Here is a 13,982-nt window from a genome sequence, read left to right as displayed (position 1 = left end):
AAATGTTAATGCCACAAAGTCAGCAGTGATGATTTTTCAGACGGGTTTAATAAAAAATTGATCTCTGCCAAAAAAGGCTCATTACAGGTGATTAAGAAATTAGATATCTTGGGATTCGCTTTTGTAGTGCGTGTGTGAAAATGGAGCTTAAAAAATAAAAACAACACATGCCGCTGTTGCACTGCCGTTTTGGACAATCCATTGCCACAATGAAAGCCTACATTTTCGTGGGCTCAGTAAGTAAACGTGCATTTTGCAGCGAAGGCAAGGTCACATAATAATGTCAGATGGACTAACTGTGGAGTATAGTTTTATTGTCCGCTAAAGGACGATCCAGAAAGGGAGTCAGAGCGCTCTGCAGGTGCAGTGATGAGGGGTATTGTGAACGAAGGTGAGGGAGAGAAGCTGGGTTTTTCCACTTCTAGCTGGAATTTTCCACTCTTTGCTCCTCATGCTTATTGTCTGCTCTTCGGCCAAGGGCAGTCTGGTAACCAATGAGGGGCGGGGATTCCCCCATAAAGAGAAGAGATGGTCCTCTTGGGAGAACAGATATAATTGGACCCGAGTGATGCAGTCTCGCTGAGAGGGGGGATGCTCCGCTCCAGACCCAGTTAGTACCAGTGATCTCTCTGCCTACCTTGTCTGGGAATAAGCAGTGTTGTGGTGGCCGAGATAAAGGTGTCTTCTGCAACCATATTAACTGCGATGCTCTTTTTCTATGTTTATGTATAACTGTTTATATGTTACGTGTGTATGTGTAAAGAGTGAATAAAGGGCCTATAAAGAGCCATTTTATATTATAACTAGTGGTTTAAGTGCGATTCCTTGCCTACCAGAGTCCAATAATTAGTTGTGTTAGGGTCTAGGGGACGTAAGTTTGAGGTCCCTATACGTGACTGAGAAAAAGCAAAACAGATTTTTGCCCACATTAAGTGATATCCATCATTTTATGAAACAGGCATGCAGAAAGCAGGAAAACATTGAAGCATTTTTAATTTTGCACTGAAATGTACAGGTCAACCTTTTAAAATGGAGGTTTAAATGGGTCAAGCTCAATCGAAAGCATTGGGTGTATCTAGGGAATCTGCTAGGAGGATATTTTATTTAATGCCATAACAGTTTGAATTCAAACTTTACAAATAATTAAATACATACAATCATACATCAATATGCAATCCATTCAATACATTTCACATGTTGTTGATTTCCGTGCAACATTTCGTCATGGTCAACCGAAATTTGTTATGCACTAAGTCGAAGGGACTGGGGTGCCCCCAGTGGTTGCTCAAAATCTTGATGGCCCTTCATTCTCAAACTTTGGCGAGAATAAGAATGGGTTCAAACGGGATGCTATCTGGCCCTATTTATATAAACAAAGTGTGCGGCAGGGGTGTACGTTGGCCCCTTTGCTTTTCATCCTGTTTATTGCGGATCTGTTAGAGCAGTTAGCAAGTAAAGCCATGTGTCCCCCCCCCCCCCAAAGTAGGTTCTACGCTAGTCACTGTTTGGACCACACGCAGGTTGGACTCCAGCGACAACTCGACAACCTTGCCCAATACACAAAGGATAATAACCTGGAGATAAACAAATCAAAAACTAAAATCCTGATCTTCCAAAAACAGGGGACTAAAAAAAAGAAAGAAAATCTCCAGTGGTTCCTTCACCAGACAAAAATTGAAGTTGTAACAACATTCAAATACTTGGGAGTTGAAATTGACAGTTCTAAGAACGCTAACACAATGCAACAAACTCTATGGACAAAGGCGAAACATCTAACATCTCAGCTTCGGGCAGTTCATAGAAAATATGGCAAATTCAGCCTCCTACCTGCTATCCATTTCTATAAAGCTAAAGTAATCCCGTCTCTAACATACGGTATGGACGCAACACCAACTATCCCGTCGACCCTCTGGACCAAACTAGAAGGCCATATCTGGCGAACAGCACTTGGACTTCCTAAATCTACATCTTCTGCAGCAATAAGACGCGAACTAGGTCTGCTCTCTATAGCTGCAGTGGTGGCACAAAGTAGGATTCAGTTATTCAGAAAAATAATACACCCAGAGAGCCTTCAAATATACCGTATGATCAACGAAGAAATCAGCAAGGGAAACAACAAGCTACTTAAAAACTGGGTTGAAACTCAGCAACAATCCCTGCAGGCGATAGCCTGCTCAGAAGATGAACTAATCGAGAATCCGTTAAGAATAAAATCAAAAATGGAGTGGTTAGATTGGACAAATACGAATGAAAAAGCAACATCAAACAAGCTGCTAACCCATCTACCACCCATCTTTAACAAACTTAAAGAGCCTATGGAATACTGTAAAAAATATCCCAGTAAGCTGTCAATGAAAACTCTACTGAAAGCTCGTCTTAATTTGTTTCCTACAAAAGAAATTCTAGCTATCCGAGCTGCTACTAATGAGAAATCATGTCGTCTCTGTAAAAATTCTGAAATTACAGAATCCATAAAACATCTCCTGATGGTTTGCCCTGCGATCGCACAGGAAAGGGACGTTTTTTTTGTTTTGGTCCCTTGTTTACAAACTCTTATATCAACGATGAAGATATGTGGTGGAACCGCCTAATTACAGGAGCCCAAACTAGATGGCTAATCCCGACGACAAAACTACTGAACATCATTATGGAAAAGATTAGCCATCTCTGACATTTCTGACATCTAACGAGAAAAGCCAATTAATCTTGATAAATTTTGGATGGTGTAAACACTAACACTAACAATCTTCTAAAACTTCTATTAGTACGTAACTTTCAACACTTTAACATTTCCTATGTCAGGGATACGAGAACTCCTTTTGTAAAAATCTAATATAGATTATATACAAAAAATAAAAAAAAAAATAAAAATACATTTCACATACAACAACCACGCTAAAAGAACCATATCATCTTAAACACATTATGTCGTACCGAACAGTACTTGATAAAAACTACTCACTTACGGATGTTCAAAGTACTGACATCCATAAAACTTTTTTTTTTAATTAATTTATAGCCAAATACGGTGAAGTGCAATGTACTGGTCTAGTTGCTGAATGTGTGTTTAGGCAGTAGTTTGGTGATTTGATAGAATCAAGATCATGAACCAGCTTACCCAAAGTTACCATATACAGCGAGCTCAATATTGGGCATTCAGTTCACATGTGTCTCACCGTCCCTTTTCCGGTAGCTGGCATACTCTCCAGTAACTTAACTCACTAGTCAATTTCAGTCTGGCCCCGTGCTCAGCATGCAAAGGCAATTGGTTTGTGAGCATTAGAAGGCACAACCTACGCACCTCTGGATCAGGGCACATCAAAACGTACGGGTGAGGCCTCAAGCATAGGTTACTGTAGCCACGCGGGCATAGCTACGTAGAGTGGCCAAGTGATTGCAATTACATTCCCAATCCCATCTTTCCACTCTTCTCGAGAAAGCACCCTTCACCACATCAAAACCCTTTGTCAGGACACCAGTGCAGGATCGCCAAAAATGCACCATTCAGTTTTGTGAAGGGACCTCTCTTTACATACAATTCTTTTCAATAGGTTCTCCCCGTCAGGGCTCGCAATGAGCATTGCGGGGCAGATCCAGATTTAATTTAAAAAAACGTTCAGGGCCATAACCTTCAGTGAAATGAGTCCCATTTCTAAGCGCAGCTATTCCATGGGAGTAGATTGAGGCAGACCCAGAATGCTACGCCAATAGAGTCCCTCCATTCTGTTAAACCGGCTTAAATCCCTACATGCAAGTGCATCAACACCGTATAAAATCGTGGGACAAAACCACCGTTTGTATAGCACTAGCATCCCACCCAGTGAGTAACCCACATATTGTCCCACAAATGTACGTACCAATGAGGTTAACTGCTTAGCTTTCCTGCTCTTAAAATCAATATAAACTCATATTTAGAACAATTGGCTATTTCAAGCCGCTTTTTTTGATGAGAACAAAACCTTAGTCTTTCCCAGAGTAATTGATAGCTCATTAGCCTCCGCATACCTGCCTAACTCATTCAACTGCTCCTTCATACCCAAAAAAGTCTGGTCGGCAACTAACAGATCGTCTGCGTACAACATTGCAGTGACTAGCATAGAACCTACTTTGGGGGGGGGGGGGGACACATGGCTTTACTTGCTAACTGCTCTAACAGATCCGCAATAAACAGGATGAAAAGCAAAGGGGCCAACGTACACCCCTGCCGCACACTTTGTTTATATAAATAGGGCCAGATAGCATCCCGTTTGAACCCATTCTTATTCTCGCCAAAGTTTGAGAATGAAGGGCCATCAAGATTTTGAGCAACCACTGGGGGCACCCCAGTCCCTTCGACTTAGTGCATAACAAATTTCGGTTGACCATGACGAAATGTTGCACGGAAATCAACAAATGTAATATACAGCGCAGGGTTTCCCATACATTTGACACCGACTAATCAGGGTATCAGTATTCTGATGTTGTGAGATGTATTAAACCCTGGGCAGAAACCGGTCTAGAATGGGTGCACCATACAATGATCAGCAGCCCATGCTTGGAGAAGATCCAGCACGCAGGATGCAAACACCTTACCAGAAACATCCAGAAGTCATAACAATCAGTCGTTTTCTGGTGCTAACCGGTACCCTGCTTTATAAACAAGGATCAATATTGCTGACTTCCAAGACTCAGGAATCGTACGAGTTTCACAGACCTTAGTGAATAACACTCTCAATAGCTTCGCCCATCCACTCAAGTCTCATTTCAACACTGCTGCAGACAAACCATTAGGGCCAGGGGCTCTAGTATCTTTTTATCTTGTTTATTCTTAAACACAAACCCTCTGCACTGAACTGCATAGGCCAAGCCTGGAACTCGTGTAGTTCCCATCGCTGGTGCATTAGTAATTTTAAACATGTTTTGCTCAATGTAACCTTTCTAGCGGGACTCTGTGATAGGGTTCAGCATGTTAGTGTCGCCCAGGCCCCGTGCCAAAGTAAGCACTTTCCACATAGTTAGTGGGCACTGACTTTTGTACTGCATGTATCAATTTCTGCCACGGATAGTCAAACCCACAGCCTTCTGTCTCTTTACCTAGTTTAGATACCCATTCCTGGCCTTTATCATCTCCATGGGGTCACAACCCTGGAGCTCTGCATACTTCTTGGTGTTTCAGATCTTGCAGCAGAGTACTCGTTTCGCCGCCTGTATTTTGGGATCAAACAAACCAACCCTCTTATTTTCTACAGCTACTGGTGTCATACTGTGGATTTGGACTACCCAATGGGTGGCTGTGCTGAGCCATACTTCAATTTCGTCCCCAAAGTACTGAAACAATGTGTCCGGAGTAGCAGTTAATATGTGCCCAAGTTCTTAACTGGCCTTCATAATTTTCCTCGGGCACCAACATAGGCGATATACTTCGATGCCACCACCAACACCATAATCCTTACTCGTCCCCTCCCATTTCAAGTGAACACTCAATTGGGCGTGGTCACTAGCATTGTTGGTGCATACATACAAGTCACGAACCCGCTCTAACAACCGATTATTCCCCACACAGACTGTTTGTTCCCCACCTGCCACGGAGGCTTACCTGGGCTGTCACTCCTGGTCCTCCCGTTTAGAATGATGAGCTCCCATTCATGTAAGAATCTAACCAATTGCCGGCCCCTGATGTTAGCATCTTTCAAAATCAGACTATTATTAAACAATGTATACGGGTGTGATGCTGGCAATGTCGTCTCGCCACATTGTGTGTTGAAATCACCTAATAGTAACTTATCACTTTCAGCAGAACATCCCCACAATGTGATAGAGCAACATAGTCGAATATGTCTTCAGTTTTTGATCCACCAGGAGGATCATAAACATTCAGCACGAGCAACCGTTTCGTCCCACCACTGGCCGCAACCATAACCTCCACTGCCAAAATGTCACCGGAGGCATCGATCAGGGTAACCAAAGCAGAACTAAGATCATGCCTGACATCAATCATCAGCCCCAATGACGGGCGACCTCGAGAGCCTTTTTTTGCATATTTCTGGCAGATCGAAAAACCATCCAGATGGTTAGCATGAATATGTGTTGTTCAAGCAACCAATTCAGAGAATTACCTTTTCCAACAAAATGGGAGTGGCCCCTGGTATTCCAAGAAGCCACTTTATAAGTTCTACCCTCAAGTGACTCCACACCTGGTATTAAACTCTTCGCCAATTCCAGCCCTTCACATTATCGTAACTGTTAACTACCTTCCTTCCCTTTAGTCTGGTGGGTACCACGCTAGCCACCTCATTTGACGGCCCCTTACAGCAACTGCAGCATTCTATTGACAACCTTGGCTCAGGTTCCCTATCCAGGTTGTTACCCAAGTGTGCAAAAGAATCCCCCTCAAGCCCCCCCTCCCCCGAGCATGTAGCAAAGATGCCGTTGATGGCAGACAATGAATCTTGGTCAGGTTACCACATTCTTTGACCAAAGGTTCAACAAAATCAAAATCATATGAATTCAAAACCCAAAGTGCAGTGATGAGTGATTTAATGCATTTGCTGTACTTTCAATGTCACAACAATCGCGAAACTATCTAAAAAAAATAATAATACAAATAAAAAGTGTACCTTCCGGGCACTGCCAGAAGGAACAGACTCCTCACTTACAGAAGATTTAGGAGTATCAACTGTTTTTGCATGAGCAGGAGTGACCTTAGGGACTGTCGGACTGTGGTGTCCCCCTCCTCACTCCCACACTCTGACCAATTGCCAGCTTTAGGCTCAATTTTCCCACAGTTTGCCATATTAGGGGGGGGGTTGTCCCTAAATAGCCAACTAGTGAGTTCCAGTTGACCATTTCTGGCGTTTCTTTCCTCATAATTCTTTCTTCTTTCCTTTCGAGTTATGGGTGCCTCATTTATGATAGTAGAGTTCAGTGGTTGATCTTTTGATCACCCGCTGCAGACTTCCTGTACATTAGACTGCTGGTTATTTTCCCTACACAAAGTACTTAAAACACCCATCGCTACCACCTGTTTGAGCACCTCCACATGGATATGACCACAGAGTTTTAGCAGCATTTTGAAGGCAAAGTGAAGAACTTCATTATTCACTGCAACCCCCGTTGCGGCCGTGGTATTTGAGCTGATGTTAAAAATATTTTCATTATTACCCGCTAAGGGGTCTGCAGTTGTATGGCTAGGAGTAGCAGATAGCCGCAGCTCGGGAACACCTTGGCTATTATGTCAAACTGTTAATGACCGGTGCCAGATGCCTTCCCTCACTTATTTCACTAGTTATACCTGCAACAGGAGGTACCATACTGCCCCCATTGAACACTGAATAACAGTTCTAACAGATAATTGTTGTCAATGTCCCTCAATTATAACTGATGTTCTTGGTCGGCAAAATAGCCTGTATGTGTCCACTCCGTGGCAACACTCGGTTTTCTCAATAACCACCGTCCTCTGTACAGGGTTTATACCTGCTTTGAAGTACGTGGTGTTTTTGCCATTATCCAAGATAGCAGGAGGGGGGTGAGCAAGTCACAGATTTGTCCACATTAGACACCGCCCCCTTAGAGTTAAACTGATCCATTGCCTGGTGGGAGCGCCGTTTGTAGCCGTTGGCTTTCCTGTAAGGTTTGGGTATCCTCAGGTTAGAATTGCAGGGCGTACTTTGAGCTTTACCCAGCATAGTAGTTCTACTCTGCATCCCCCATTAAACTTGGCACCGAAATCCATAATGTTTTTAACCAATATAAGTACCAGTGCAACCAAGCGGGCCAGGCTGGCTTATCTTGACACACATGGAAGGGTCCACCGACCCACCGGACCACAAAAAAACTATTCAGGCTCCACTCAATACTGGTTCGCTTTCACCTTTATATGGAAGATGCTCCGAGTGGTCGAGGTGCTGCTACTCTCTGGGAAATGCCAGAACTGGAGGCCATTGGTCCGTGATCACAACAGGAAGCAAACAAGGAGGATATGATTCAACGAGTGGGGAATAGATGGTGTAAGAGACTATTGGGTGCACCAAATTCCCCCTCTAATTGGGCTTGCCATTACAAATTAGGGTTGAATTTTGTTTGACAATTTAACCTAGCTCCCATTTCGATTTTGAAGGATGCCGTAAAGAGTGAAAGTTATGGACATACCTTGGACTGCCCATGTTAAAAAAATAAATAAATTAAAAAAATAAATAAAAAGGGGGAATAAAAATAAGAGATATGGTCAATGTAGCCTATGATTTCAATGAATTTGTTTTATTGCATTGCTGATTCACTTTCCCCCGTAGCATGCAACTTAGACTAGTCATTTTACTGCTTAAACAAATGTCAACACAAAGAATTGTGAGACTGTAAATGCAGCCAATACGTTTCATGCCAATATTACTACTCAGATTGACTTACAATCTTACTTGCCATATTCCCAATGTGTTAACATTAACTATTACAAGAACCCGTTTTAATCTACTAAACTTGAATTCCTCAGTGAGACCTTGAACAGTAGAGGACGTGGATATATTTTGACCGTTGCTGTCTAAATCAAGCAGAGACATTAATCCACTTTTATTTTTCTGTCTGTTATACAGGGACCTAAGAGTACTTTATTGGAAACCCCGCTACACGAGCCGAACATATGACATTGCCAAAAAAAATGTATTTCCCCATTAAGTGCTTCGTCGGAGCGCTATGCATGGTCTTTAAAATTTTATGTTGAAAGGGCAGTATTAGGAGACATTTTAATTTTAAAAAATTATTTTATATTCCAGTAAACGGGAAGGAAAAGTTTGTTTTGTGTCAATTGGCAGGAATGCTTTTATTGTAAGGCATATTTATTTGCACTGAACTTTAATGGAAATTGTTTTTCTGGATGAAGATTAACAAGGTATCAAAAATACTTTTAGGGATGGACAGCATTTAAGAGCCTCAAAACAGGGCAGGTAACCCATTCACAAGACTGCACTGCATCAAGAGAACTGCAAAAAACTACTTTGTCAAATAGCCCAGAAGGTTCACCCTTGAAAACGATTTCCTGGGTGAAGCCATTATGAGCTTTAGACCTAGCTATAGTATTGTAGCAGCAACCATGCAAGTCGCTGACATCTTCTCATGTTGGGACAAAGAAAAACACGCCTGCTCATCCACCATAACCTATCCACTGTTTTGGGCCTGCCTATGTAAGTATACATCCCAACAAAACGAAGAAGCACTTGGTTAATAGTGGCCAAGTCTTGCGCTGGAACGCCACTTCAGCAAGAAGTAGCCCAATTTATAAAGATACAAAACAAATCTTCCCCACTTCATTACTGGGAGGCATTCAGCATTCCTGTTGCCAGTGGCATTTAAACATATAAATGGAGATCGTGTGAGAAATTACCAAGAGCCTGTTTGTTAGCATATACCGATATGCTGATGATACCCGTCTCCATCTCAAGGTAACCAGAGACCAAGACCACAGAAACGTTGCAAACTATCTCACTAAGATTAGCAAATGAAGCCGAAAGTGAAGTCATCAGTCATCACAAGATTGAGTTCTTGCTTCTTTCATCACCCCCTCTCGCCTTTTTGTGGAAAACTGGTTTTCTGCCATCTCTGGCTCAAACAGCTCCGCATCCTAACAACCAATAAAAATCCATGGGCTGCCTCATGCCGGTCAGATAGCACAGCGAGTAGAGCGCTTGCTCCGACATCCGTGCAGAGCCTGCCCACACAGGTTCGAATCCCGGCAGAGCCAAACTCAGCCTTTCATGCTTCCCAGGTCGATAAATGAGCACCATACACCGTGGGTAATAAGCAGTGCTCAGATGCCTGAGGGTTTGTAGCGCTATATAAAAATACAAATTATTATTATTACATGCACCTCAAACATGTTTTGAGAAAAAAAAAGCTCAGCTTCAATTCTGCAGCCTTTAAAATATACAGGAATTAGCTCCTCGTGAAAAACAATGTCATACCGTCATGCAAGACATACTAAACTATCAATATGCTCTGATTGAGCGATTTCCTACAAGTTTTCAAATTATAAAAGCAGTAAAAAAAAAAAATGGATCTCTGGTTTCCATCGAAATGACTCCTATTGCTACATTACAAATCTTGCTGCACTTGGTCCCCATCGTCGCCCACTACATCCTTTCTTATCCTTTTCCTGGAGTATGTTAGTCAATATTTTCCTTAATGTTAAAGGATATTTGTACCGCGCACTTACCACCGGAGTGGTCCACTGGCGCTCTGGCGGCTCTGAAAAAATGGAAGGGGGGTGAGTTAGGGGGAATAAGCTGGAAAAGTGCAAGATAGCAGTGATGTGCTGTTGGCAGCCTCAGCCCGGTGGGTCCGTTGGCTGGGCTTGGGGTGTTTTGCGGTCGGTAGTCATTGTGTACTGTTGTGCGAGTCTATGTGTGGTTTGTTTTGTTGTTGCAGTGTAGTGATGTTTGTGCGGATTGCTGCGTTTGGTTAGATTTTGAGGAGGTGTATGCAGAGGGTGAAATTGTTTGTGGATTGGTTAATTGGCATTGCTGTCCTTGCAATTATGTCTAGGTGTGATGCTTGCTATCATTCACTATTCGATGTGAGTGTGGCACTTGCTAATCTTCAATATCCTATTTAGATGTGAGGCAGGCTAGTGATCAAGATTTCATTTAACTGTGGCACATGCTAACATTCACGTTTCTATCTAGATGCGACGCAGGTTAAAGTTAAGAATTCCATCTAAGTGTGGCACATGCTAACATTCACGTTTCTATCTCGATGCGACAAAGGCTAAAGTTAAGAATTCCATCTAAGTCTGGCACATGCTAACATTCATAATCCTATCTAGATGTGACGCTGGCTAAAGGTAAGCATTCCATCCGAGTGTGGCACATGCTGACATTCACGTTTCTATCTAGATGGGATGCAGGCTAAAGTTAAGAATCCCATCTAAGTCGGGAACATGCTAACATTCATGGTCCTATCTGGATTCGAAGCATGTTAATCTTCGCAGTACGCTCTAGGTGTGGCACTAGTCAACCTTGGCAAGTATGTTAGTATGTAATGTAAGGCAACATGTATACTCACAGTCATGAATAGATTTAGGCTGGTGATTACAAATCTCTCTAAGTATGCATGGTGTAAGTCTATTGCAGTCTACGTTATGGAAAGGTAAGGTAGGATGGCTGGGCCTTTCTGGAGTAGAGTAATTGCTCTAAACCCCACCCATGCCACACTTACAGTTTTTGTTGGTGTCTGTTGACTGCTGGTTTCATTGGCTTCCCCTGCGGACACCGGCAGACATAGCTTGGAGCCGCCAGTGTAGGAGCCACCCTTTGCTTGGGGCCCTTTGTCCTTCCCCAATTTATGGCCATCTTCGCTATTATGCCGCGAGTGAATAAGGCTAGAGCGTTGGCTCTTCTACACCCAAGCCTTAGGCATACGCTCACTTGGTACGTTGCCTTTCAGCATTTCTAACCCATGACTATCTTGTGTGCCAGCCTGTCTCAGCGGCCTAGGACACCTAGGTCCACCCTTTCCTTGTACAGACCTCCCTCTATCAATGAATGATTGACCCCGCCGCCCTCATTTAAAATTGGCCACTATCACTGTGCTGGTCTGCACAGATCCGAGGCCCTGAATTCGTATTCACCACCATTGCCTTGGCCACGCTTACATTAAGTCTTGGATGACCGTCTCTCTAACTCACTTCCATACTAGTCACTAGTCATCCGAGTACTGCCCAGCTTTCCCATATTGCCGAACCTAGCTGCGGTTCTACCTTCATTCTTGGCTCTGCCACGCTGAGCCGAGAATCTTCCTCTTCGAAATGGACGCAACTGCTCCATTTAAACGTTTCCTGCCGGGCTCTAGTACTACTTGATACACCTATGACGTGATTACCCTTGCTCGCCTTCATTCCTCTCCCTTTGACACACATTAGATAATAGGACTTCGGTTGCGATTAAAAAGGTCGTCTTAACCAATAGGTTACTACGTCTGAGGTTATAAACGCCCGGCTGCTACTGTGCACTTGGTTTGCTCTATATTAGACTAGGAGCCTCAATATCTTCTTGTGAAATACGAGATGAGGTATGCCTTGACACCGGACAGCCACCTCGTATTCTTGTTTTGCTACATACATGTTCGATATTGTCCCCTTGTGACTTTATAGGTTGTTCTGACGATATACCCTAAATGTTTCCCTTTCGTTTTACTGCCACTGTAAAGGTTGGTGGCTGAGCTACACAACAACTCAATCAACACAAAATAAAAACGTTTTGCAAGTAAACAACCGGGGGCCAGTACGGCTAAGGTCTATAGGAGTCAATTCGGGACACTGCATCCGCAACAGAAAGCTTTCTAAAAACAGAAAGTAAACATTAAAACATTACGAAACAGACCAGCCAGCAGCTGGAAAAAGCGATTGGTCATCGCGCCCATATGAATTCAAGGAAGTCAGCATGAAAACACACGACCCAGCGCAAAGTGCGTCTTCTTGGCCACCAGCACTTATTGACATTGTGAGAGAACCACTTGTCTCGGGATCTGCTGAGAATGATTGCACGCGACTGTTCATAACAAGCTATTCTGTTCACAAGTGGAAGGGCGGCTGACAACTTCCCTCAACTTGTCTTTTCTTTTGTGTCTATCAATGGTAATGATCTGCTAACACGTACTGCCTCTCAAATGGGGTTGGCTTTATAGAGACCGATTTGCAAAGACTACATTACCGGAGAAGCGGCGCCCGCACCAGTCCAACCTGCCAAATTCCTAAAAAGGAAAAGGTACGTTGCAGACAGCGATGATCAGTTCTGAAAATACCAGCCGCTCTCCCTCCCACCCCCGCATTGACCTTCCCAGCTCAATGGATTACATGGGTCCCAGACCGGTCACTATCGCCCTGTGACAGTCACCTTTTCCACTGCTTTACGTACAGGCCCCTAGAGAAGCTCCAGCGTACACCATGAGCATCGCTGTCACTTGCATCCCAGAGTACCCCACGTCCCACGGGCGTAATTACTTACCATTCTATCACCCACGGGTTCCCCAACTTGTCTGCGACTCCAACACGCACGCGCGTAGCAGCCGGCCTCCAGGAAGAAGCCCTCCGCTTTCTGTGGTGCAGCTACAACCCGGCTTCAGCCGAGCCGGGTCACCACGCCTTCAGGAGCAGGCTGACAGGAGACGGGCATTGTGGGATTGGTGGTCTTTAGCATTGCCTTTTGGGAGCACGCACAGCGGCCATTTTGAAATGTCAGCGGTGGGAATTCAATTAATAGGTTGCGTCAGCGGTGGGAATTCAATGAATAGGTTGCAGGTGATTTGGGGAGGGACAAAGGTGTCAGAAATGAACATATTGGGGCTCGTTCTACAATGAAACCAGGAATTCGAAACTAAACTTTGTGTTTTATCCAAACAGAAAGAAGCAACATGCTTGGATGACTGAATAAAGACAACTTAGATTTCCATTCTAGCCTCCGTTAATATGGTAATTTAAAAGTATTTTTCAGACATTGGTCAATGCAAGTTCTTGCCTTATGATTGGGAAATATCGAAATTCAAAGGTGGCGGTTTTATTAACAGAATCTGATTGTGCTTCTTGAGTGGAAACGGCAGAGAGCGCCACACCAGGACGTTGTGACGTAGGCCATGTTAAGCAGAGAAGAGCTTGGCTCCTCCCTATGGAAAGTATTTCGCCACCGTCTTCTTGCAGTACGTTAATGAATGGGTCACTTGTAAATCCCAATGTAAGAAGAAATGCAGACGTCTAAGAACTACAACCCCCAATGGGCAATGCGCATTGAAGGGGAAATGAAAGCGGAAGCGGCTTCGTCTGTGACACACTTACAGTGCTTCCACATACACACAACTCAGCTGGTGGTGGCCCGGCGAACTGTAATGAGATGAGTATAACTCGCAGAGAGCAGCCAACAGCAGCAGAAGGGCGCCAATGCCCAACTAGGTGATGACTAATACTGTATTTTTGTGTGTGTACGTAATAACCGATTGCATTTATTGCAATATGGGCACCTTCAACA

At 43.7% G+C, this 13,982-nt stretch overlaps 2 protein-coding genes across 10 annotated transcripts in view; one reads left to right on the top strand and one right to left on the bottom strand.

The window, feature by feature from the left end:
- The window catches only part of DCUN1D2 (defective in cullin neddylation 1 domain containing 2), a 325,754-nt gene extending 312,562 nt beyond the window's left edge, over nt 1–13,192 (bottom strand). For 3 of the 7 annotated variants that reach the window (XM_069637141.1, XM_069637144.1, XM_069637145.1), the window contains exon 1: nt 12,969–13,165. Coding sequence is in view for 1 of the 7 variants with exons in the window: in XM_069637139.1 (XP_069493240.1) it covers nt 12,969–12,971 (3 nt within the window). In the remaining 6 variants the exon portion in view is untranslated. Of the gene's footprint in view, nt 1–12,674; nt 12,724–12,968 lie in introns of those variants that run through there. The other 4 variants (XM_069637140.1, XM_069637139.1, XM_069637146.1 and 1 more) reach the window with 4 other exon arrangements.
- A 525-nt stretch (nt 13,193–13,717) lies between these two features.
- TMCO3 (transmembrane and coiled-coil domains 3) overlaps nt 13,718–13,982 on the top strand; it is a 1,285,122-nt gene continuing 1,284,857 nt past the window's right edge. For 2 of the 3 annotated variants that reach the window (XR_011283572.1, XM_069637137.1), the window contains exon 1: nt 13,768–13,906. The gene's annotated coding sequence lies outside the window, so the exon portion shown is untranslated. Of the gene's footprint in view, nt 13,907–13,982 lie in introns of all 3 variants that reach the window. The other variant, XM_069637136.1, reaches the window with a different exon arrangement.

This window comes from Ambystoma mexicanum, chromosome 7p (genome assembly GCF_040938575.1).
Source record: "Ambystoma mexicanum isolate Mex_15411 chromosome 7p, UKY_AmexF1_1, whole genome shotgun sequence".
Classification (NCBI taxonomy): Eukaryota; Metazoa; Chordata; class Amphibia; order Caudata; family Ambystomatidae; genus Ambystoma; species Ambystoma mexicanum.
The sequence above is the reverse complement of the archived record's forward strand: the minus strand, read 5'-3'. Positions and strand labels throughout refer to the sequence as shown.